General features: G+C 55.6%; 2 protein-coding genes across 5 annotated transcripts in view; one reads left to right on the top strand and one right to left on the bottom strand.

Annotated features, from left to right (window-relative positions):
• The window catches only part of EZH1 (enhancer of zeste 1 polycomb repressive complex 2 subunit), a 30,081-nt gene extending 24,778 nt beyond the window's left edge, over positions 1 to 5,303 (top strand). For all 3 annotated transcript variants that reach the window (XM_045488961.1, XM_045488959.1, XM_045488960.1), the window contains exons 16-21: positions 317 to 495; positions 1,016 to 1,111; positions 1,536 to 1,617; positions 2,072 to 2,152; positions 2,566 to 2,650; positions 2,927 to 5,303. In XM_045488961.1, the coding sequence (XP_045344917.1) occupies positions 317 to 495; positions 1,016 to 1,111; positions 1,536 to 1,617; positions 2,072 to 2,152; positions 2,566 to 2,650; positions 2,927 to 2,987 (584 nt within the window). In that variant the 3' untranslated portion in view covers positions 2,988 to 5,303. The remainder of the gene's footprint in view (positions 1 to 316; positions 496 to 1,015; positions 1,112 to 1,535; positions 1,618 to 2,071; positions 2,153 to 2,565; positions 2,651 to 2,926) is intronic.
• A 284-nt stretch (positions 5,304 to 5,587) lies between these two features.
• On the bottom strand, positions 5,588 to 20,673 carry CNTNAP1 (contactin associated protein 1). Of its 2 annotated transcripts, none has more exons than XM_045488954.1 (24): positions 20,329 to 20,673; positions 19,347 to 19,448; positions 19,059 to 19,252; positions 18,455 to 18,602; positions 18,174 to 18,377; positions 17,339 to 17,523; positions 16,629 to 16,772; positions 15,693 to 15,954; positions 15,078 to 15,227; positions 14,647 to 14,818; positions 14,093 to 14,199; positions 13,827 to 13,946; positions 13,270 to 13,473; positions 12,916 to 13,072; positions 12,705 to 12,832; positions 12,208 to 12,393; positions 11,518 to 11,739; positions 11,022 to 11,261; positions 9,429 to 9,782; positions 8,709 to 8,836; positions 8,165 to 8,258; positions 7,721 to 7,966; positions 7,565 to 7,612; positions 5,588 to 6,948 (listed from the first exon to the last, which is right to left on the bottom strand). In XM_045488954.1, the coding sequence occupies exons 1-24, from the start codon at positions 20,390 to 20,392 to the stop codon at positions 6,656 to 6,658; spliced, it is 4,152 nt and encodes a 1,383-aa protein (XP_045344910.1). In that variant the 5' UTR covers positions 20,393 to 20,673; the 3' UTR covers positions 5,588 to 6,655. The 2 variants fall into 2 exon arrangements, with proteins under 2 accessions (XP_045344910.1, XP_045344911.1); XM_045488955.1 differs by lacking the exon at positions 20,329 to 20,673 and adding an exon at positions 19,863 to 19,972.
• Between the last annotated feature and the right edge of the window lie 39 nt (positions 20,674 to 20,712).

Genomic DNA, 20,712 nt, shown 5'->3' with positions numbered 1-20,712 from the left:
CTAACCACCTCCCTTCCAAATTACACTCACAAGAGGAAGGAAGAGCACTGTTGAGGAATCTCTAGGAAACACATCTCCATAGTCAAACTTGCTTTTTTTGGGAGGCACTCCATTTTCTCAGGAAAGAAAACAAACAAACAAACAAACAAACAAAAAATTGACCATACGAAGCCAGGGAGCTTCTCTCCTACTTGCCAGATCTCCTTGAACACATCACATGTACTTCTTTGCTGACCCCTGAGTCAGACCTGAGCGCCAGCTTAGTCTGCTACTTTTCCTAACCCACCCCTCCCCCCGCCCCTCTCCTCCTCCCCAGGTCAGAATCGTTTCCCTGGCTGTCGCTGTAAGACCCAGTGTAATACCAAGCAGTGTCCCTGCTACCTGGCAGTGCGAGAGTGCGACCCCGACCTGTGCCTCACCTGCGGGGCCTCGGAGCACTGGGACTGCAAGGTGGTTTCCTGCAAAAACTGCAGCATCCAGCGAGGCCTCAAGAAGGTGAGGGCTTTTCTTAGGACTGCGAGCCAGATGGTGGAGGGGAAAAGACTGAGTTTTCCCCGGCAGCCTCTTTCCATTGGTCCCTTAGGGGGTTTCTACATGAAAGGGCTTGGTAAATCCTAAAGGACACACACGTACTGAGATAAAGGAAGTTTGCTGTCCCGGTGAGGAGTTAGGAAAGTGACCCCTGACCTGGCCAGACTAAGAGGAGCAGAGAGGATGGACGCATCATTGATGTTGTCTGTTTGTACTTGACCCATAGCAGTGACTCCCTAGCGACTCAGGTCTAGGAGGTCCCCGGGCCTAGAGGAGGAGGTGTCATGTTTCCTTTCCTCACCTCCCTTTGCTGTTTTGCCTCTCCCCAGAACAGAATGGCTTAGACCTTTTTCTGTTTTCAGATCCTCTTAACAGTTGCTAGTTCTTTCCACCCTGCCCACCCCCTGCACACGTGCACATCCAGTACACACACCGCCCACTCACACATGCCCTGTAGTCTGAGGTTTGACTCCCTCTTCCCCAGCACCTGCTGCTGGCCCCCTCAGATGTGGCCGGATGGGGCACCTTCATTAAGGAGTCTGTGCAAAAGAACGAATTCATTTCTGAATACTGTGGTGAGGTGAGTGCTATCGGTTTGGACCACATTCCTTTCTGGGGAGATACTGATGAGAAACCCTGATTTTCTGTGGGCCAGACTTCTGTGACTTACTCTCTAAATAACTCAGCTGAGTTCCCGTGTGGCTTCTTGGGGGATCCCACAGAAGTGTTTGCAATCCTGAGATAAACCACTCTTCTTAAAGTCTTTGCCAATTCAGGCCACACAAAGGGGTGGGCGGGGAATGCTCTTCAGTCTTAATACTGGTCAGCCTGGAGGGGCTTAGATAGAATACAGTAACTTGAGCTCTGTCTCCTGTGACTCTCATCCTGATACTCAGCAAGCATGTGTGTGTGACAGTGCCCCCTCCCAGTCCTTTCTGAGGGCAGGGTACCATGCCCTGAGCAGACAGCCTTATCCCCCGATTGTTCCTTATCTGTCTTTGCAGCTTATCTCTCAAGACGAGGCTGATCGACGGGGGAAGGTCTATGACAAATACATGTCCAGCTTCCTCTTCAACCTCAACAATGGTAAGGAGTCTCTTTCTCTTGCCCCATGGTGGTCTCAGGCACGTCTCTCTACCGGATTGCCCTTGCTGTAGTCCACGTTCAGATCAGCTGTGATTTCTCCAGCAGATGCGCAGAGGAAGGTGGGGACGTTGAACCTCAAGACACCACGAGCCACATTTCACTTGCTTTGGGAGAACCTGCGTTTCTGGGTTGTGTTTATAATCGGAGCACTGAGCACTTACACCTGAGAAATCTCCCTACCCAGTAGATGGGAAGAGGGGATCTGTAATTCCAGCAAAATGGGGGGACCCAAAGGGAACGCGCCCACATGAGGCTGCATTCTTATGCTGCATGCTGCTGGACTTCAAAGTCCCCCACTGGATTATTTCTGTTACTATTTAATTGATTTTAAGACCAGGTTCGAGAAGCTGTGGATTTGCCTGATGAACCCATGATCTTTCTTTACGTTATATAGATTTTGTAGTAGATGCTACCCGGAAAGGAAACAAAATTCGATTTGCAAACCATTCAGTGAACCCCAACTGTTATGCCAAAGGTGAGTTCCCAGTGACCTGGGAGGTAGGGTGGATGATGGATGCTTTATTTACTATTGTTTCTATCCATTATGTGTCTTTTTTCATTGCCGAGTTATTTTTTATCCAAAGACAACCATGCTTAATGTCTGGTATCGTTCTGCGTCTCCGTCTCTATTTTGTTAATTGGCTCTCTCACTGAATACATGATAAAGATTTTCCCACAAACAAGAATCTTTTAAAGATAGGTCTTTTCCCACATCACCAGCCCGAATAACAGATCTAAAAGCAGAGAGGCAACTGTCTTTACTGACTGCTTTTAAAGTCCACTTTATTTATATTTTCGCTGGGAACTGGGAGAAAATCAGCCCAGAACCTGCCGATTATTGGCTTGGAACTGACTAGGAACCTAGCCTTGGCTTTGTCCTGTTTGCAGTGGTCATGGTGAACGGGGATCATCGCATTGGAATCTTTGCTAAAAGGGCAATTCAAGCTGGTGAAGAGCTCTTCTTTGATTACAGGTGAGGCAGCCAGAAATGATCCTTGGGAGGTAGCTCCAAAGGCAGAAGGGTGGCTGTTAGAATTGATCTGGGGGCATAAAGTGGGCGATACCGATGAAGGAGAGGGTCTTGTGGTGGTCAAGTCTTTCCCTCTGTTCTGCTCCCTGGTGCCTTGCCTCAGAAGCGGGAGCACTGTAAACTGCTCTGAGAGATGGGGAAGCAAAATAGAGGGGATTCTGTCTGTTCAGTCACAGAAGCCTTGACAGTAATCTCATTCCTCCTCCTGTCCCGGGACAGGTACAGCCAAGCTGATGCCCTCAAGTACGTGGGGATCGAGCGGGAGACTGATGTCCTTTAGCCCTCCTGGGCCCCACGCCAGCGCTTATGGTAGCAGCATTGTCTTTGCTCTCATGCACACAGCACCGCTGCTCGACTTTCCTGCACTACGTGTCTCCCACACCGAGAAACCCCCCACCCACTCCCTGCGCAGCGAGGCCTCCGCTGTGTCCAGTGGGGACAGACTGTCTCAGTGAGAAAGGAGACAGAGGCAGCTAGGGCTGGGCTCCCCAGGAGAGAGCTGTGGAAGCGGGAGACCGCGTCTCAGGCCTTGGAGGAAGAGAGCACAGGCTGGGGGTGGGTGCCTCAGCGTGGTTTCTTGTCCGTTCCGTAGGTCTTGGGCCTCAGCAGTCAACCTGGGCAGTTCCTAACAAGCATTGGCCTGTAATTCTAACTTTCCAAGTCGAGGGTCCTTGTCTAATTGGGTCGCCAGCCTCTGTCTCTGTGGTAGGTCGTAGGGCCAGAGAGGACGGGCTAAGTGAAGTTTGGTACCTGGAGCTTACGAGTGGCCTGGGTTAAAGGCAAGCCTGGCGGGTGGCACAGACTGAATTCAGAGGGGAGACGGGTTACCTTACTACCTCTTCCCTCCTGGCGGGGTTCACATTGAAGGAGTGTGGGTTCTGACTATAGAAATTCAATGCTGGGAGAAGGAAAGCTAAGTGCCGTTCTTCCACGGACAGAGAGCGAGAGCCATCCTGATGACAGCAGTTCAGCTGCTAAGCTTGGGGCCCAACAGGCTTTCAGAAACCTTCTCTGTACTCTGGAGATGGATGGATAAGTTTTCAGATTCCTGAAAGCAGGTGCCAGCGCCCTGTCAGCTCCTTCCAAAGCTCGGGCTTGGCGACCGCAGGCAGGCATCATGCTGCTACTGAAGACGCACAGGAGGTATGCCGGGCCAGGCCGGGCGTGCGCGCTCTGGTCCTGGGTATGGAGGCCGTCTTCAGGCCTTGCATTCCCTTTAGAGGCCAAGCCCATGGGGCCTCTGTTGCTTATCTCTTCCGGGTAGATGGGCGAAAGCCTGGACTAGAGAGGGGGAAGGTTGTCAAGGTGATTTACTTTCCTGTCTGTAGCACCTGCTGTTGGAGAGGGTGAGTTGACAGCATGTGTTTGGAGATGGGTGAGGGGCTCCCAAGTTGCACGTGTTCAGGATGGCACCACGCTTGCAAGTGCACACTGGCGGAGGGTATTTGAAGTGTTGAGAAGAAGCAGGCCAACCTCCTGTGCCACTGCATGGTGCCGTTCTCTCTGGGATTCTTGAAGAGCAAAGCACTTTATTTCTTTGAGAAGGTCTGTAGCTGAGGTGGAGTTTGAACTAAAGTCTCTGGGATCCCTGCCCAAATCCCATTCCTAAGGGAAAGGGAAGGAGAGGGGGTTGGAAGATTCCCCTCCAGTTCTGTCTCAGCTCCTGGTGGAGGCAGGAGGAGCTTCCTTGACACACAGGAAGTGAATGAGGATGGGGCCAGCTCTAGGAGCCAGCCCTGTGTCTGTGGCTGGCATGCTGAGCTGACAGGGAATAAGGAGCATTGTGCTGGGTAAAAAGGACGTGGCAGTGACAGGCTGGCCTAGGGAATATCAGCATAGGGAGCAGGCTTCTCTTTTCTCTAGGGAATCCAAGCCTTTCTTCCTCAGTCTGTACTGACCACTCCCTTCCTCCATCCCTACTGGCTGTCCCACGAAGCAAGGAGTGGGGTTCCCTCTGGCCAAACTGTCGCCTGGGGATTTGGGTGGGACGTGCACACACACACACTCACATCTCCACGCGCCACACTTGTGAGCACTCATGCACTCAGCACTGAGCACACACCCAGCCAGCTCCTGACGGAAGCCTCTTCCCATCTGACCGGCCAGCCCCGCCACCATTCCGAAATCTGCATCTGCTGTGGTTTGTATCCGTTTTGTACCAGGGATGCCCTCTAGCCCGATTGGGCTCTGAAGTACTCGTAAATTAGAGGGGAAAATCAGAGACAAATGAAGAAGCAGGAGTTAGGTCTGTCTGAAAATGGGGCTGGCTGTGAGGAAATCATGGGGAAAAAATTACATCCAGCCACTCAGAGGCTAGATTGACCCCACTCTTCCCTCAGCATGCGGAACCCTGTCCTTCCCAGTTTCAGACCACTGATACTCCTGTTCTGCCAGCATTCCTATTTTCCCTGCTGTCCCCCACGTTTAATGACGGGTCTCAACCCCTCCCCCCAGACATGGTTGATGGATGGAGCAAGGTGGTGGGGACTTGGGGTGGGGGAGGCTGGTATATGTGCGGCTTTATCGCCAGTGAATTTCACGCACTTTAAAGTCCTGTGGCTTGTGACCTCTTATCTGAATAAAGTGATAGAGTCCATTTTGGTAAGTTTTGCCTTGTGTACTTTGGGGCTGGAAGGATCCAGGGATGGCAGCACAGGGGCAGCTGGGGCTAAAGCGATAGCATTCAGATCCCCTCCTGTCCACTGAGATCTGGGGTTGGGGGGCAGGTGGTGAGGAAGGTTGGCAAGAGCCGGTCAGGCCCCGGGCAGGCGATGCAAGGATTCAGAGGATTCCCGGTGGAAATTTCTGAGCCCTCCGGTTAGTTCCCTGAAAGTCATCCCACTTACCCCCAGCCACGACGCCAGCTACCACGCACAGACCGGGGCTCTGCCACTCTGCTTTATTAGAACGGTTCTGGTTCTGCGAGCACGGCTTCAGAGTGGAGGCTGGGTCAGGCTGGCCGAGTGGCCAGCCGACCTCACGAGACTTCCAACACGGGAAAAGCAAGAACTACAGACCGTGGCACAGCACAGGACAGGACAGTCGATCAATTTTTTTCTTTTATATATAAACTGATAATTAAAAAATTAGAGTAGTATATAGAGTTTCTCTAGAGAGAGACTTTGCAACAAAAAATATATATAAAGAACATGACCTCCTGGGCAAACGAAGCAGCATCTCTGAGCGGAGGAAAGAGGGCTCCTCATGCACTGGAGAGGGGGCCAAGCCTTTGGACAGGCACCAAGGCTATTGCATATCTTGGAAGAGGGAGGAACAATAGAGGGCAGGCTAATGCACTGGCATCTGCATTATTCTCTCTACATTGCAAGTTGTTTTTATGGCTTTGGCTAAAGCATGTGAAGCAGCGGAGGTACTAAGGTGCTAAAACCGAGGCCTCTCGGTCTCCGTAAAAAACAAAAAAGAGAGGATGGGGGACAGCAATGAAGCCCTCCCTAACCCCCAACTGAGTGGAAGCAGATGGAAGGCATTCTGCAGGGCAGGGGGGAGGCTAGGGGATGTAATTTAGCAGCCTCCTCCCCCCCATGCCCTGTGCATCCCTGCAATCCCACACATCTGTCCCTGCTGAGATTGAATACTTGAAGGGAAGCAGTTAATCTCTCTTGCACTCTGTCATTAATCCCTGGCAGCAGCTGGGACAGGGATGGCAGGGAGGGCCTGTCTCAACCCCATGGAGCCTCTCCTTTGGGGCAGGCAAACAACCAGGAGCCTGGGGAAGCGGGGACGGGGAGGGCATTGGTTTAGGCAGTGAGGCTCGGCCACTCTCTTTGGTCCCATCTGTAGCTCTGCCCACCAAACTTGGCAGGAGGGGCATCCTCTGGATGAGCAGAACCTGCTAAGAGGAGCCAAATGTCCCTGGCAGGGTGGGGAGAGGCAGGAATTGGGGAACTCAGAGGAGATGGACGTGGTCCCTAAAGCCCTTTTCCTGATTCATTCAGACCTGGACTCCTCCAGGATCTGGGGGAGATTTTGGTCCCGGGAGCCAGGGGCTGGGGCTGGGGCTGGGGCTGGGGCTGGGGCTGGGGCTGGGGCAGGGGTGGAAGCCGGTGTAGGGGCTGGGGCCTGGGCAGAGCCTGAAGTAGGTAGGGGAGGTTTGCTGCCAGGGTGGTAATCATGGGTGGCCTTGGGCTCATTGGTGTGGTAGGAGCCCTTGTAGCGATGATTTTGCAGATAGAAGAGCACCAACATCCCCACCAGCCCCAGCAGCAGGAAGGCCACCAAAACTGAAAAAGGAAAAAGGAAGAGTTCAGGGCAGGTCTGAACGTATGTATGCTTTGGGCCAAAAGAATACGCGTGTGACTGGCTGCTGTTCGATCGTGGCAGGCCATTCCCAAGTGCCTGGCGGGTCTGAATTCCTGTTACCCATTTCTCACCTCTCTACGTGTTACTGCACCCCCCTTTCCTTATCCCTTAGCCATAGCCCCCTTTTAATATTTCATTTCAACTAAAAGTCTGTAGCGTCCTCGTTTAAAAATCTCCAGCTTGGGGGCGCCTGAGCGTCGGGCTTAGGCTTAGGTCATGATCTCAGGGTTTGTGAGTTCAAGCCCCACATCGGGCTAGCCGCTGTCAACGCGGAGCCCGCTTCGGATCCTCTGTCCCCCCCCCCCCCCCCGCCTCTCCCCCACTTGTGCTCACTCGCTCTCAAAAATAAATGAACATTAAAAAATTAATAAAAATCTCCAACTCAATGCCATACTACCGTCAGCACAGCCCGGCTCATCCTTGTTTGCACCACCCCGCACTGAGTGCCTTCGCCACCCCTCAACCCTGGGGATACGGGGAAGGGAATGCTGACAGAGGGTAGAATTAGGAGGTCAGGGTAGTGATCACGCTACTCACAGCCTAAAAGTATGGCAACCCATCCCTCGTCGTGGTAGTACGGGAAGTCTGGAGAGGAGAGAGCGCCGGTTAGGAGAAACCCCCTCCTTGTAAAGAATCTTTTCCCTTCCCTGCCGTCCCTCACTGCCCTCCCTCCTCCATGTGCCCTGGACGTACCCGGGGGCAGATACCAGGGGTCCAGCTCAGGCGGCACCTCTGAGAAAAGACGGGGCATGGCTCCGCAGTTAGATTCCGACAGGTCTCCCTGAACTCGGAGGGCCTCAGCTAGCTCGGCGGTCATGGGTCGAGGGGTTCGGAAGTGGGTCTTGAGAGGGGCCACGTTGTTGAATCGAACACCAGACAGGCAGCCCGAGAAACCCGGTGTGTTGTAGCGCTGGATCTCCGGGTCAATTACTCCCGTCTCTGAGGGAGAGGCCGGCCCAGAAGGAGAGGGGCTGGGACCACCCATAGCCTGGCCCCTCTCACCCATCTCGCCGTCTGCAGGGTTCCTGCGCCTTGTTATCACCGCCTTCCCAGCCCTTCCCAGGTCCCTCGCTCTCTAGGCTCCGGGGGCCTCACCCGTAACTCCTTAGCCCAAACATGATGGCACCCACGCCTCACCCATCACACGCCCTAGATACAAGGCCTTGGGTGAGTCCAGCTGGCTGTCCACCAACAGTGAGAACTTCTGTTCCGTCAGCGGGAAGTAGTCCACCTGAGGGGGAGGGAGAGGAGCTGAGGGAGGGAGAACCAGAGGCCGACGAGGCCGAGACCACGCAGGAAGTCCTGTTCTGTCCACACTGGTGGTGAGTCCCGGCCTAGTCCTGGCTGGACAACCCCTGGGCCCGGATGAAGGATTTCATATTAAAAACCCAACGGCCTCGTTCTGAGCCATCTTTGAAGCTACCAGTGGCTTGACTTTGTGGAAAACCCCTTTACTTTCTGAGCCCATTTACTGATTTATAAAGCAGACGTGATAAGAACTCCTGCCCACCCGAACCACCTCCCGGAGTTGTGAGGGTTGCATGAGGTAATACCCATGGGAATCCTCTGTACATTGCGATGTGCTCTACTCATGCTAACTCTTTGACATTTTCCTGGGCACCATCACGAGGTCACGATCTGAGTCGGCTCACCTCCCTCGTCCACCTCCCTCCACACGCACCTGGATGAAGAGGTTGCGGTAGACCCGGGTGATGTTGACGCTGTGTGGCTGGCCGTCTGTGACCGGCTTCGTGGTCAGCTGGTACACGTAGGGGCTGGTGCCCAGCTGATACCGCAGCTGCAGGGTCCCTGTGGGATGGGGAGGACAAAGGGAGTCTCCTCTTGGCTCCCACAGCCCCCGTCTTTTTTTTTTAATTATTTAAATGTTTATTTATTTTTAATTTTTTTATGTTCAGAAACAGAGCAGGAGCGGGGGAGGGGCAGAGAGCGAGGGAGACACAGAATCGGAAGCAGGCTCCAGGCTCTATCAGCACAGAGCCCGACATGGGGCTCGAACCCACCAACCATGCGATCATGACCTGAACCGAAGTCGGATGCTTAACTGACTGAGCCACCCAGGCGCCCCAATGTTTATTTATTTTTGAGAGAGAGAGAGACAGAGCATGTGCAGGAGAGGGGCAGAGAGAAAGGGAGACACAGAATCAGAAGCAGGCTTTAGGCTCTGAGCTGTCAGCACAGAGCCCGACCCCGGGATCAAACTCACGAACCATGAGATGGTGACCTGCGCCAAAGTCTGATGCTTAACAGACTGGGCCACCCAGGTGCCCCAGCCCCCATCTTCTGAGAATGCTTGGGTCCTTCTACTAGTGAACCAACAGTCGTGAAAGTGAAGGACGCCCTGCACGCAGAGGGAGCCGAGGGACAGTCTATGCGAGCTTACCATCTTCCTTGATGAGCACGGCCATGTAGTCCCGCACAAAGGAGCTGACGTAGAGCAGGACCGCAGGGGCGGAGTCAGTGCTGAAGCTGAAGGACACCTCCTCACCGGTGACATTGTAGACAGGCCCACGGTAACCGGGCACGGGCCGGCCGGGCCGGGGGTAGTCCGGCAGACGGTAGCCAGGGCCATGGTAGCCAGGCACGTAGCCAGGGGTGTCATAGCCGGGGATGTAGCCAGGCTCGTAGCCGGGCACCGGCCGGCTGAGCATGTGGGAGAACTCCCGGGCGGCCGAGCGCAGCGCTGACTGGAGGTTGTAGCGCATCCAGGTGCCGGGCTCAAAGAAACCTCCGATATCTGAAGGCGGAGGGTTACGAGGTCAGGGATTCAGGCACTACGCCATCTGCACCCCCACCCTGGAACTTGCCCTCGAACCACAGCACACTGTCAGAACTTCACTCTTCTGTCCCCTTGAGCCTCTATGTCACAGAAGGGAAATCTCAAAACTGTGAGAAATGGGAAAGATCATCTAACGCAACCCCCGCATTTTACAGATGGGGAAACTGAGGCACAGGAATGGCTAGTGACTTCCGTAAGGGCAAGCAGTCTATGGAGAGCCAAGATTAGAATCAAGGTATCATGGGGCGCCTGGGTGGCTCGGTAGGTTAAACATCCAACTTTGGCTCAGGTCATGATCTCACAGTTTGTGCATTCGAGCCCCACATCAGGCTCTGTGCTGACAGCTCAGAGCCTGGAGCCTGCTTCGGATTCTGTGTCTCCCTTTCTCTCTGCCCCTCCCCTGCTCACATTCTGTCCCTCTCAAAAGTAAATAAACATTAAAAAAAAAAGAAAAAAAAAAGTATCAAGGTATCATGACCCCATCTGCTACACTCGCCACCACTCACACTTTTTTTTTTTTAAGTTTATTTATTTATTTTTAAGTAATCGCTACGCCCAGCGTGGGGCTCAAACTCACAACCCCAAGATCAAGAGTCGGATGCTCTTCCACCTGAGCCAGCCAGGCGCCCCACTACTCACACTTCCAAACTGAGACCAAAGGTCCTCAGCTGACCGGAGTTCCTGTGTCTTCCTGCACCACCAGACATCTCTCACCGTTAACCTACCTGCGCGTGCATCCTCCTAGACCAGCCTTAGGAAGGATGCAGTCTGGGTGTATGTGCAGAATCTTGCTATGGTGAATGTCAAGGCTTGCCTTAACCAAGAGCCAGGCTGTAGACATGTTTTAGGAGCACAGGAAATGGCCAAGGAGGGCATCGCGCAGCCTGAGGTGACTATGCTTGCAAGAGGGGTAACCTGCGGTAACTTAGTGACAGTGGGAAGATGGGGAAGTTATTTGCTTGTTGCTTTTAAGTTCTTTTAGTACCAGCTAGCTGAACCATCCCTTCTTGGCCCCACTTTATGACTTGGAGTCATCCAGGATCTTCAGCTGCCTGACACCCCGGATGAGAGCTCAGGAACCCAGGGACAACTCTAGTTTTCCCTGTCGCTGACTCTGCTCTCTCCGTCCTTCCCTGCCCTCCCTACATCCCATTGTGCCCTGTGGCTCCCTAGTCTCGCACAAGCAGCCGCACTGACCGTGGTTGCAGTATGGCCCGTCAAAAGCCGTGAGGTCACAGTCACACGTGTAGTAGCTGTAACGCTCCACACAGCGGCCTCCGTGGAAACAGGGGAACCGGGGGTGGGCGCAATGGCCTGTGCAGTTGGGTGAGGTACCCTCCGAGGCGTTGGCACGGCCTTCCAGGTTTAGAGTCACTCCATTCAGACGCATAGCCCTCAAGCAACCCACGAAGGGGCGCCTCTTAAGCTCTGCAGATCCTGAGAAGGGTGGGCAGGTCAAAAAAAGGGTGTCAAGCCAGAGACAGGGATAAGTACTGGGGTCTGGAAGGGAGCCAAGGGGAATGTAATTATAGGATAAAATCCATGGCCCAGAGAGGAAAGGTGAGCCTTTGGGTCACGCTGCAGCAGAGGGGATCAGGATCTAAGACATGGGGCTCCTGGAAACAAGGAGAACGGTTGGGAGGGGGTGGGAAGGTAAAGGAAGCTTCAGACCCGCCTCGGGGCTGCTTCTTACCAACATAAAGGGGCTGGTCGTACTCCAGCCAGATGTAGGTCTGCAGGGGCATAGGCCGCAGCACCCAAGGCCGGTGATCAACACGGAGCCGGGCCTGCTTCACATTGATCTCCGCCCGGACCAGGTGCCACTCATCGTCGTTGAATTCAAAGTCATCGGAGTGTACGGTCAGGTTCTCATCCCCATTGCCCACGTCAAAGGCGAAGACCACATCCCGGGACGCTGGACAATGCAGTGGGGTGGGGAGAAAGGACTCAGACCTCACAGATCCCTTACCCCAGACCACCTCTCTTCTTCACTCTCTGGAGCTCCTTGAATGTCCCTCCAATGTGTCTACGGCCCGGGACAAAACCCATAGACTCCTTGAAACCTGACACCCCTGGTTTCTGAGTTCCTTACACCCCCATTTCTGAGGTTAGAAGCATAGCTAGTCATGTCGGAAACCCCTCAGGAGTCCAGCTGCCTTATTCACAAGGGGCCTAAGGCCCCGAGAGGTGAAGACAGCTCCTAAGTTCACAAAGCCAGCTACCAAAACAGAGCTTGGTCTGGACCCTACAGTTATCTAAAGCCCTTTCCATGCTGCCTTTCGAGGGGCATCTGCCCTTGTCCCTTCCCCCAGCCCCTGCCTACCCCATATCCCCCCCGAGATCTTCATCTAGCCCACATCCCTCCTGATGTCTGCCTGCTCACTGTTGAGTTCCACCCGCACGTAAGGTCGGCGCCACTGGCAGTAAGGGCCCCCCATGTTCTCTAGGAAGACTCCTGAGGGAGCCGAGGTCCTGAAGTAGAAGGAGACATCAAGGCTGTGGTTGGCACGGATGGGGGGAAAGCGCAGAGCAGCCCCAGTGTGGAAGGAGATGGTGTTCCAGGAATTTCCTATAAAACCAGAAGGAGGAAGGCTGGATCAGGGAGGTTGGAGAGTGGAGCGGGGAGCCTTGGGTGGTGTGGGAGAAAGTAGGGCAAAAGGGGACAGCTAGGGGTGTCCAAGGTGGGGGCGGCGGGGGGGAGAAACAGGTATAGCGAAAGAGAATAAGGTACAGGGGAACCACACAGACAGGGGTCATATCACAGCAGGAGCTGGGTGTCTGGCAGTATGTCCTAGAGACCCACAGTGGGCCAGGTGTCCTAAATTTTGGAAACCGGAGAGCCAAGCCCGGGAGGGCACACAAAAGGGGTCTGCCACTCACGATCGCCGTAGCAGCGCAGAGGCCTCAGGAAGAACTGGGCCTCAGAATTGGAGCGGTTCGTATCCCCCACCACCACCTGAGTGACGGGCAAATGGTCCACAAAGGTCAGCAGTCCCTTGTCGGTTCTCCTGTGGGGGCAGGATGCAGTGGTTCAGCCCCTGCTGCTCCGCTGCCCCTGGAATCCTGAATGCCCTGTCCCTTCGCCCCTCACCACTGGGGCTGGTCAGCATCACAGTTACAGTGCAGAGCGGGGTCCACACAGCTCCGGTCCAGACCGCAGGCACAGCGCTGGATCCCAGGCTGTGAGCCTCCCCAGTAGAAGTGCTGCTCCTCGTTTCGGCCAATCCAAAAGCTGTAGGGGTAGCCTCCTGGGGAAGACGTGCAGGCAGTTTCCAGGCCCCATCCCTCCATTAGCCCCTGGGTTCCTCTCTCGCCTTTCCAAGCAGCCCCGATCCTCGCTTGAATGTTCGAGGGCTCTAGCTGAAACTTCTGGTTCTCTCCTCCCAAGTCCCCATGGGTCGCTCCCCCAGCTCTGCACCTCACCCTCGGTGACCCTGGCCCTCACCAGCAGTGTTGAGCAGCCGGGAATTGTAGCAGGAGAACTCGATCCACTGTTCACAGTGCTGGGAAGCATTGGCCAGGGCACTGACTTCCTCCCAGGATGCATTCCAGTACTGGATGGCCCCCAGGAATGGCCGCTCCATGCTAGAACCTGTCACCCGAGTTGTCCACAGCCTGTCATGCCGCACAACTGTCCATGCCCGGTTCTCTGGGGGAGGGGAATGGACAGAGCTTTGGCTCAAGATGGGCATTCTCTACCCATCTCCCCACCTCCACCACTGCTGCTGCTAGTCAGAGCCAATAAATGTGACCAGCAGCTCCGTTCCAGCCCACTGTCGGCTGGAGATGTGACAGCTGGACAGCTGGAATGGATCAGGAAGCTGGAATTTATCAGCAAGGCTAGATTACAAATTCCTGAGTGTCCCCTTTCCCCTCTGCCATCCTTTACCCCTACCACAGTTTGATCTTGCTGGCCCCTGTCCCCCCTTCAACCCCCTGTTTTCCCCACACCCCCACACAGCCTTGTCAGCTGCCCCTTCACCACTCATCAGAGCCACTTACCTCGGATATCACAGTACACTACAAATGGCTTCAGGGGACCACTGCCATCAGGATCAATGGTGAAGTTTCCAGAAGTTTTCCCACTGAGCCGATAAGCCTCACAAGATTCCTTATACAGAGCTGGTAGGTCGGGGGGTGGGCAAAGGGCATTTATGGGGTCAGAGGGCTAGGAGTGCCAGTCCTACTGTCTCCAGCAGCCTCATGATCCCCAGCAACCTCTTGGCCTCCCCTGCCCCTGAATCTCCCCCATCCCCCACTGCGCTTACGTTGGTGGCAGGTCTCCCCCTTGTAGCCTGTCAGTTCACAATAGCAGATGAAGTCATCCCAGGACTGGTAGCAGCGTCCATCATGCTCACACATGTTAGGGCTACACCTAGGGAAGAGGGCCAGCACCAAGGGCAGGCGCCTTACTGTGAGTGTGAGAATGGGGTCTGATCCCTACAAGCTTCACTCCAGGCTCCTGAGAGCACCAGAACCAGCCTCGTAGAAGCCTAAATGCTGGTGCATGAGTCCTTGGGGCTCAAGGACTCTTCACCCTCTACTGGCCCCCTCTCCCACCACCCCCCTCCAGAAGAAAACCCCCCTAGGGCCAAGAACAGATGCTTCATTTCCATTCTGAGCTTGTGTCACTTTAATGGAAGGATTAGGTAAAGGAGGACAAGAGGTTAAGATAACAAGTCAAGGAGGAATCATCTCCAGGTGGGAGACTGAGGACCTGGGACCAGAAGGGAGATTATTGAGAATGGCCACTCCCATGGGGAGACTACAGAAGGGGGCTTTGCAGGGGTCACCTCTTGTAGGGAGAGGGGCTTCTGGATACCTATCAGTGATGCCACATGTGTCAAAGAGGACCTCAGCATAGTATCCAAGCCGCCGGCCCTCCACCAGAGTCAGGTTGACCAGTTGACCATCCACCTTGAGCAGCTCCATGCAGCCATGGAACGCCGTCTGGTTGGAGTGGCATCCCGATCGACTGGCTGGTTTGGGACAACCTGGAGCAACCACCCCTGTGAGGCCCTCCCCAGGGGAGACCCCAGAGACCCTCCCCCAGGGAGATGCCAAGGGAAAGCCAGACATGAAGGAAGGAAGGGGGCCAATAGACAATGGCAATGGCCTTCCAGTCTCCAAGGCACCAGAGGGAAAAAGAGGGATTTATCCCCACAAAACGCTCCATGTAGCCCCATCTGAGGGGACTTTGGTGGGGCCTTCCCACCCAGAGATAGGAGTCTGGCCAGGCTGGCTCCCACTTACCCCCAAAGAAGTATGAGGTGCCAGTCCGGATCAGCAGCGGGTATGAGACCCTGACCTCTGCCCCCTCCACATCATCAATGCTGATGACTGCATGGTTCTCCTGTGCTGCAAAATTCACCTCGTGCCAAAAGCCATCATTCAGGCGGTACCCTGGATGGGAGAAGAGGATGGTGTGGCTGAGGGAAGCTCCAAACTTTGAGAGAAGTGTCTTTAGTGGGGAAGCAACGACCCCACTCTGTGCCTATGTGCCCTCCATTATTAACACTTATCACACTGAGTGTGACATTTTTGAATGTCTGTCTTCACTAACCCTAGCAGCTGATGCAGTGTGTAAAGTTGTAAATGAATTAACAAACAACTCCCAAGCCTCCCCTGGAACTAGAGGGTACCAGGGCTCTCGGCTTTCCTGCTTCTCCCAGCACCCTTAGCTCCTCAGATCTGACTCCCTGCCACCATCCACTCCCACCTTCTCCCAGGGCCCAGGGTCCTCCTGCTCTGCTCCGGTCCCTCCCTCACCCCTCTCCAAGAAGCAAAGTCCTCCGTGCAGGCCCACACTCGCCCCTCCTCTGCCCTCCTCTGGCCTCCTGGCGTCTCCCCCCACCCTCTGCCCCTCACCAGCGGCAAACTGAAGCTTCTTTCGGCCAGTCTGCGCGATGGACACGTTGACCTGCCCTTCACTGAGCATCAGCTCCACGTGGCCCAGCCCGTCCCCCAGGCGGGAGAAAAGTAGCAGCCCTGTGAGATCCCAGGTGCGGAAGCGAAAGGAGACTGCCAAGCGGCCACGGCGCGGGAAGCCAGGCACTTGCACGAAGTTGTGAGGCCCTCCGAAGTTGATGGGGTGAGGAACCGGGTCCAGGCAACGGAAGGCCACCTTACCCTGAGGGCGAAAGTAAGGATCCATCAGCACCGGAGAGAATGGAAGGCATCTGCCTCTGCTGGGATTCAATTTTCATACTGGTCTAAGACCCCTCTGAGGCACTCCCTCGCAGTGTGTGGGGGAAGGGAGGGGGTAAGACCTCACCCCCCCAACAAACATATCCAGCTGTGGCGGGGGGCGGAGTTTCCAACCAAGTCTGCCCTCAAGGCTCTCCATTGGCTAACGCTGATCGACGCCGTCTCCAGGGGACCACCTCCTTCCCTTCCTTCCAGCTTGGAGAGGCAATTTCCTGCTGGCTTCCAGGCAGCGACATTAGAATGCCCGCTGCAGAGTTGGGGTGTGGGGTCACACCAAAACAGCCCTGGGTTCAAGTCCCTACTCAACCACTGCACAACTGTGTGATCTCTGGCCAAGCCACTCCGGTCTCTGCACTTGTTTTTCCTCAAGCATTAATTGAGGATGTGGTTGGGCCAGACCACAGCTTCATAACTGGGGGTTAGGGAGGGGTGGCCTTTCACCTCCTGTGAGTCGGTGATGCCCCCACTTGAGGATGTGGCAGGGGAGAGAGGGATCCTCGGCTTTTATCTGATTCTCAAGATCTCTTCCTGCTCCACCTCTTTGCTTTCCAAGCAGCTTTGATGTCCCGTCCTCCCTGATCCCCCCTGCCCACTGGCCTCAAAGGTGATCCTCGAATGGCGCCGCACGGCCAGGTCTGCGATGTTGACTCGGTTGAAGATTATGTTTTCTATGCAGCCGCGGAAATTATGACGATAGGCAAGGTTCTTCTGCGCAGCGCCCACTAGACCCCCGATGAACATCTGCGGGGCAGGGTGAGGGTGGTGAGGCTCCCTGGGTATGTGAGCCTGTGCCCATGCTCTTCCGCCCCACACTTTCCCAGGCTCTGGGCCTGGCTTTATAGAAGACTGGAAATATCCATTTCCCCAGTATCATCAGTATTAAAGCTGGAAGTTCGCTGGGCTTCCCCAGACTTGGGTTCTAGCCCTGACTCTGCCACAAATTGGCTGCGTGCCCTTGAGTAAGTCAATTAACCTGTCTGGGATTCTTTATCTGCAGATCCAAACCACGGTCTTTACCAACTCCACAGAGTTAAGCAATCCAATGGGGCAATTTTCTCATCCTGCCTGATCCCCCAAACCCAGATTTTCAATTCCCATGTCAGTAGTTCTGGGGTTGTGCCCAGGAAATCTGCCTGTTAACAGCAACAACAGTGACAAAAACCTAGGCCTACGGGCCGCAGGTCTGCCAAGAGCTGCTAGGATATTCAAGAACCAGAAAGTAAGGTCCTACCTCTGGTGGAGAAAAGTACTGTCCCCCCACTGACCCACCCAGCACCCCACTCAACTGAATGAACCACTCTGCTCACCTCGTTGTCCAGGTTCAGTCTCTCAAAGTCTCCATTGAGCACAAATCGCTGCACGTAGCCATCCAGGGTGAGATTTGCTTCTCGGCCAAATCGGTCCACACGAACGTAATGCCAGTGTTGATCATTGAGGACGCCACCAGCACTCACTGTGGTGTGACCGGGCCTTGGCTGGATAGGGCTGCTGCCTGGGGGGGGGGGGGGGGGGGGGGGGGGGGGGGTGGGGGGGGGGTGGGTAGGGAGAGCAGGGTCAGACCTACAACCTGGAGAACCCCCAGGTGGAGATGCTTAGCCCCCAGGTGAAGCAGCAGCCAGGAGCACAGAGAGTTTGCACAGGGCCCAGGGCAGCCAGGGAGGGTGGGCATATAGAGACTGGACTTTAGCTTGGGATGGAGCGGTGGCCATTGGCGAATATGTGACTTAGGGTAAGTCATTTAACTTCTCTGAGCCTTTGTTTTCCAATCAGTAAAACTTGGGGCATGATCGCTGCTTCTCCCTCATCATATGGATGTTATAAAGGCTAATGAGATACAAAATAACAACTCTTTGGGTTTATATGTATATGTACTTGTAGTATATATAAGGTTTCTACAATGAAGAAACTGGGTAAGTGCCTTGTTCAAGGTCGCCCCACGGGTAGTGGAGCTGAGACTGGAATCCAGATCTCCTGACTCGGAGTCCAGTGTTTTGCTAGCGCCAAATTCTACACGAAGAAGGCGGGTTGATCCAAACAGTAAGGAAAGGCCAGATCGGGAGTGGGCGCGGCTTCGCGTAGGCGGTGCAGCGAGGGGCGTGGCAGCAGAGCCTCCGGGGTCCCACCCCGGGTGGCTGAACTCACCCAGGCTCATGTGCAGCAGCAAGTGCGCCCCCTGCAGCTCCAATGTCACGTAGTCGCCCTGGACGCCCTCCGCGTGCAGCAGGAGCCCGTCCTTCTCTTCCGTCTTGAAGCTGAAGGCGAACACATCCCAAAGGCTCCGGCTGACCCCTCGCGGGAAGCGGTATGAGATGGCATCGTCGCCGTCGAAATAGAGCACGTCGGACTCTGCGCAAAGGACAGTAGGTGGGCCGAGGACCGGGAAGACTCTCCCAGGAGCTCCGCCACGGCCTCCGCATCCTTACTGTAAGGGCAGCCGTAGAGGCCGAGCCTCAGGCCGATCTTGCCGCGCGGGTTCCAAGCCAGTGGCACGATGCGGATGTAGCGCGCGGTGAAGTGATAGTGCAGGTCGTGGCGCACTACCGCGGACTCGTTCACGTTACCGAAAAAGGTCTGAGGGAGAAGGCGAGAGGAGAGACCAGGTCCCCACTTTCTACTTCGTTTCTCCACAGCCTCCCAGCCCACAGCTGCCACACCCAGCCAATCTAGACTTCCAGAAAGCAAACTCTCCTTGATTTCCTCGGCCCTCATGGCTTTAGGAAAACAGGTGCCTTAGCGTAAAATGTCCTCTCCCACCATCCTATTATTTCCTCAGAGCCCAACTCAGATGTCACCTCCTTCAAGAAGCTCTCCCAGATTTTACCCTAAAGTATGTTAAACCCTGTCATCTGAGAATGTCTCGCACACATGGCGAACTGACCGTCCCTATGAACTGAACCCCCTGATTGGAAGTCACTGCTCATCTGTGTCCACACCACCTCCTCCTCCACTTCCCCCCAAGCTAGTGCCCAGCCCAGGTTGCAGAGTTGAGGAGGTTCTCCAAGTGTGTGCACAGGGGGCCTGGAATACCGCGTTGTGCCCTTGCTGGTAGAACGGCGTCCAGCTATCCACTCGGTCCCCGTAGAGCAGCATGTAACGCGTGACCCAGTCCCACGAGTTAAATGAGCCCTGGGTGGCCACGGCTCGGATCCGGTGCTTCTTCATTAAGTCGATCTGGAGCCAAGGATTCGGGTCCCCAATTCGGGGAGACCATCCGCTTATGCCTATAGAAGAGGCAAGGGCTTTCACCCCCGGCTCTCCCTTCTTCCCTAGCCCTCCAGAGTCCCCCACCACGCCTTGGGGCGGAGCCTCACTCACCGTGCAGCCGGGCAAATCGAGGCGCAGTGAAGAGCCCGTAGTAGGAGGAGGCGCCCAAGGAGCGTGCGTACAGAGGCCCGACCAGCTCCTCGTCACAGCCGTCTGGGTTGGGGGAACGGACATTTTGATCAGGGCGACCCCTCCCAGGTCCTTCCAAAGGCCGCGCACACAGAGCAACTGGAGTTCTTCCTTCTCTGTCCCCCAGCGGCCAGCCCAGCCCTAACTTAAGCCATCTACCCAATCTGGGCTGCAGCAACAGCTGCACACTCCGGGGAGGCTGCCTTGTCCTCCTGGGGGGTTCACTAAGCCAGACCTTCCCTAGCTCTGTGACTGCTCTGGTACCAGCCCAGGCTTAGTACTCTCCCAAACACAACCCCAAGCCTCAGCATCTTATAGAACCTGAGTCAGCCCAAGGCACCAATCCAGCCCCAGCCTTATCATCAATCCCACTCATCAGCACCCCCAACCCTCACCAACTCCAATCCAGGCCTTGGTCCCAACCCCAGCCAGTCCTACCAGCATCACCAGCTCCATGTCCAACCTCAGCATCAATCAGGGTCACCAACTCCTGCTTGGATCTCAGCCTCAAAATCCACCCCAGCCCCAAACCCTAGCCCCTGGGCCAGCTCCAAGCCCAGCCTCAGCCCCTAACAAAACCTTAACCCTGGCCGGGTCACCAGTACCACCCTTATCGCCAACCCTCAAACCGAGGACCAACTTCCGCTTGGATCCCAGTCCCAAATCCCCACCCCGGGCCGACTCGAGCCTCGGCTCCTCCGAGCCCAGCACCACCCCGGGAGCGCGCGCCAGCCTCGGAGCTGCATTGCGGAGCGCGGGGGAGAGGCAGGAAAGGATGGGAATGAGCGAGCGCGCGCCGGCCGGGAAGGGACCCGCGACCACCTAGCCGCAATGCGGCTAGACCCGCCCTGCAGGCTTTGGACTCCCCGGCCCAACCCTGCTTGCACCTGCGCCCGGCACTCACAGTAGCCCCAGCCCTGGGTTCCTGAGACCGCGGCAAGCAGGATGCAGAAGAGCCGGAGACACATGGTGCAGGGCTGATGGGTCTCGGCGGCCGCCTCCCAGTGCCCGGTTCCGGGTAGGGCTCCAGTTCCAGCTTGGGCTCCCCAGTCTCCTTCTGGGGTTCGCAGCGGATCGCCGTCTCTTCTCCTAACCCACTCCTCGCTCTGTCCTCTCTCTCCCCCAACCCTTCTCCCTTCTCTCTGTCGTTCCTGGTTCTCCGCTGGTCTCTCTCTCCTTCCCACCCTCTCTCCTCTCACCTCCCCCCTTCCCCAGCCTCTCTCTCCCGGCACGCGCCGCTTTCCCGGACCCCGCGCAAGCGCGCGCCTCAGCCCTGCTGCGAAAGGGC

Source organism: Leopardus geoffroyi, chromosome E1, assembly GCF_018350155.1.
Source record: "Leopardus geoffroyi isolate Oge1 chromosome E1, O.geoffroyi_Oge1_pat1.0, whole genome shotgun sequence".
Classification (NCBI taxonomy): Eukaryota; Metazoa; Chordata; class Mammalia; order Carnivora; family Felidae; genus Leopardus; species Leopardus geoffroyi.
Note: the sequence above shows the minus strand (reverse complement) of the source record. Positions and strands in the feature narration are given on the sequence as shown.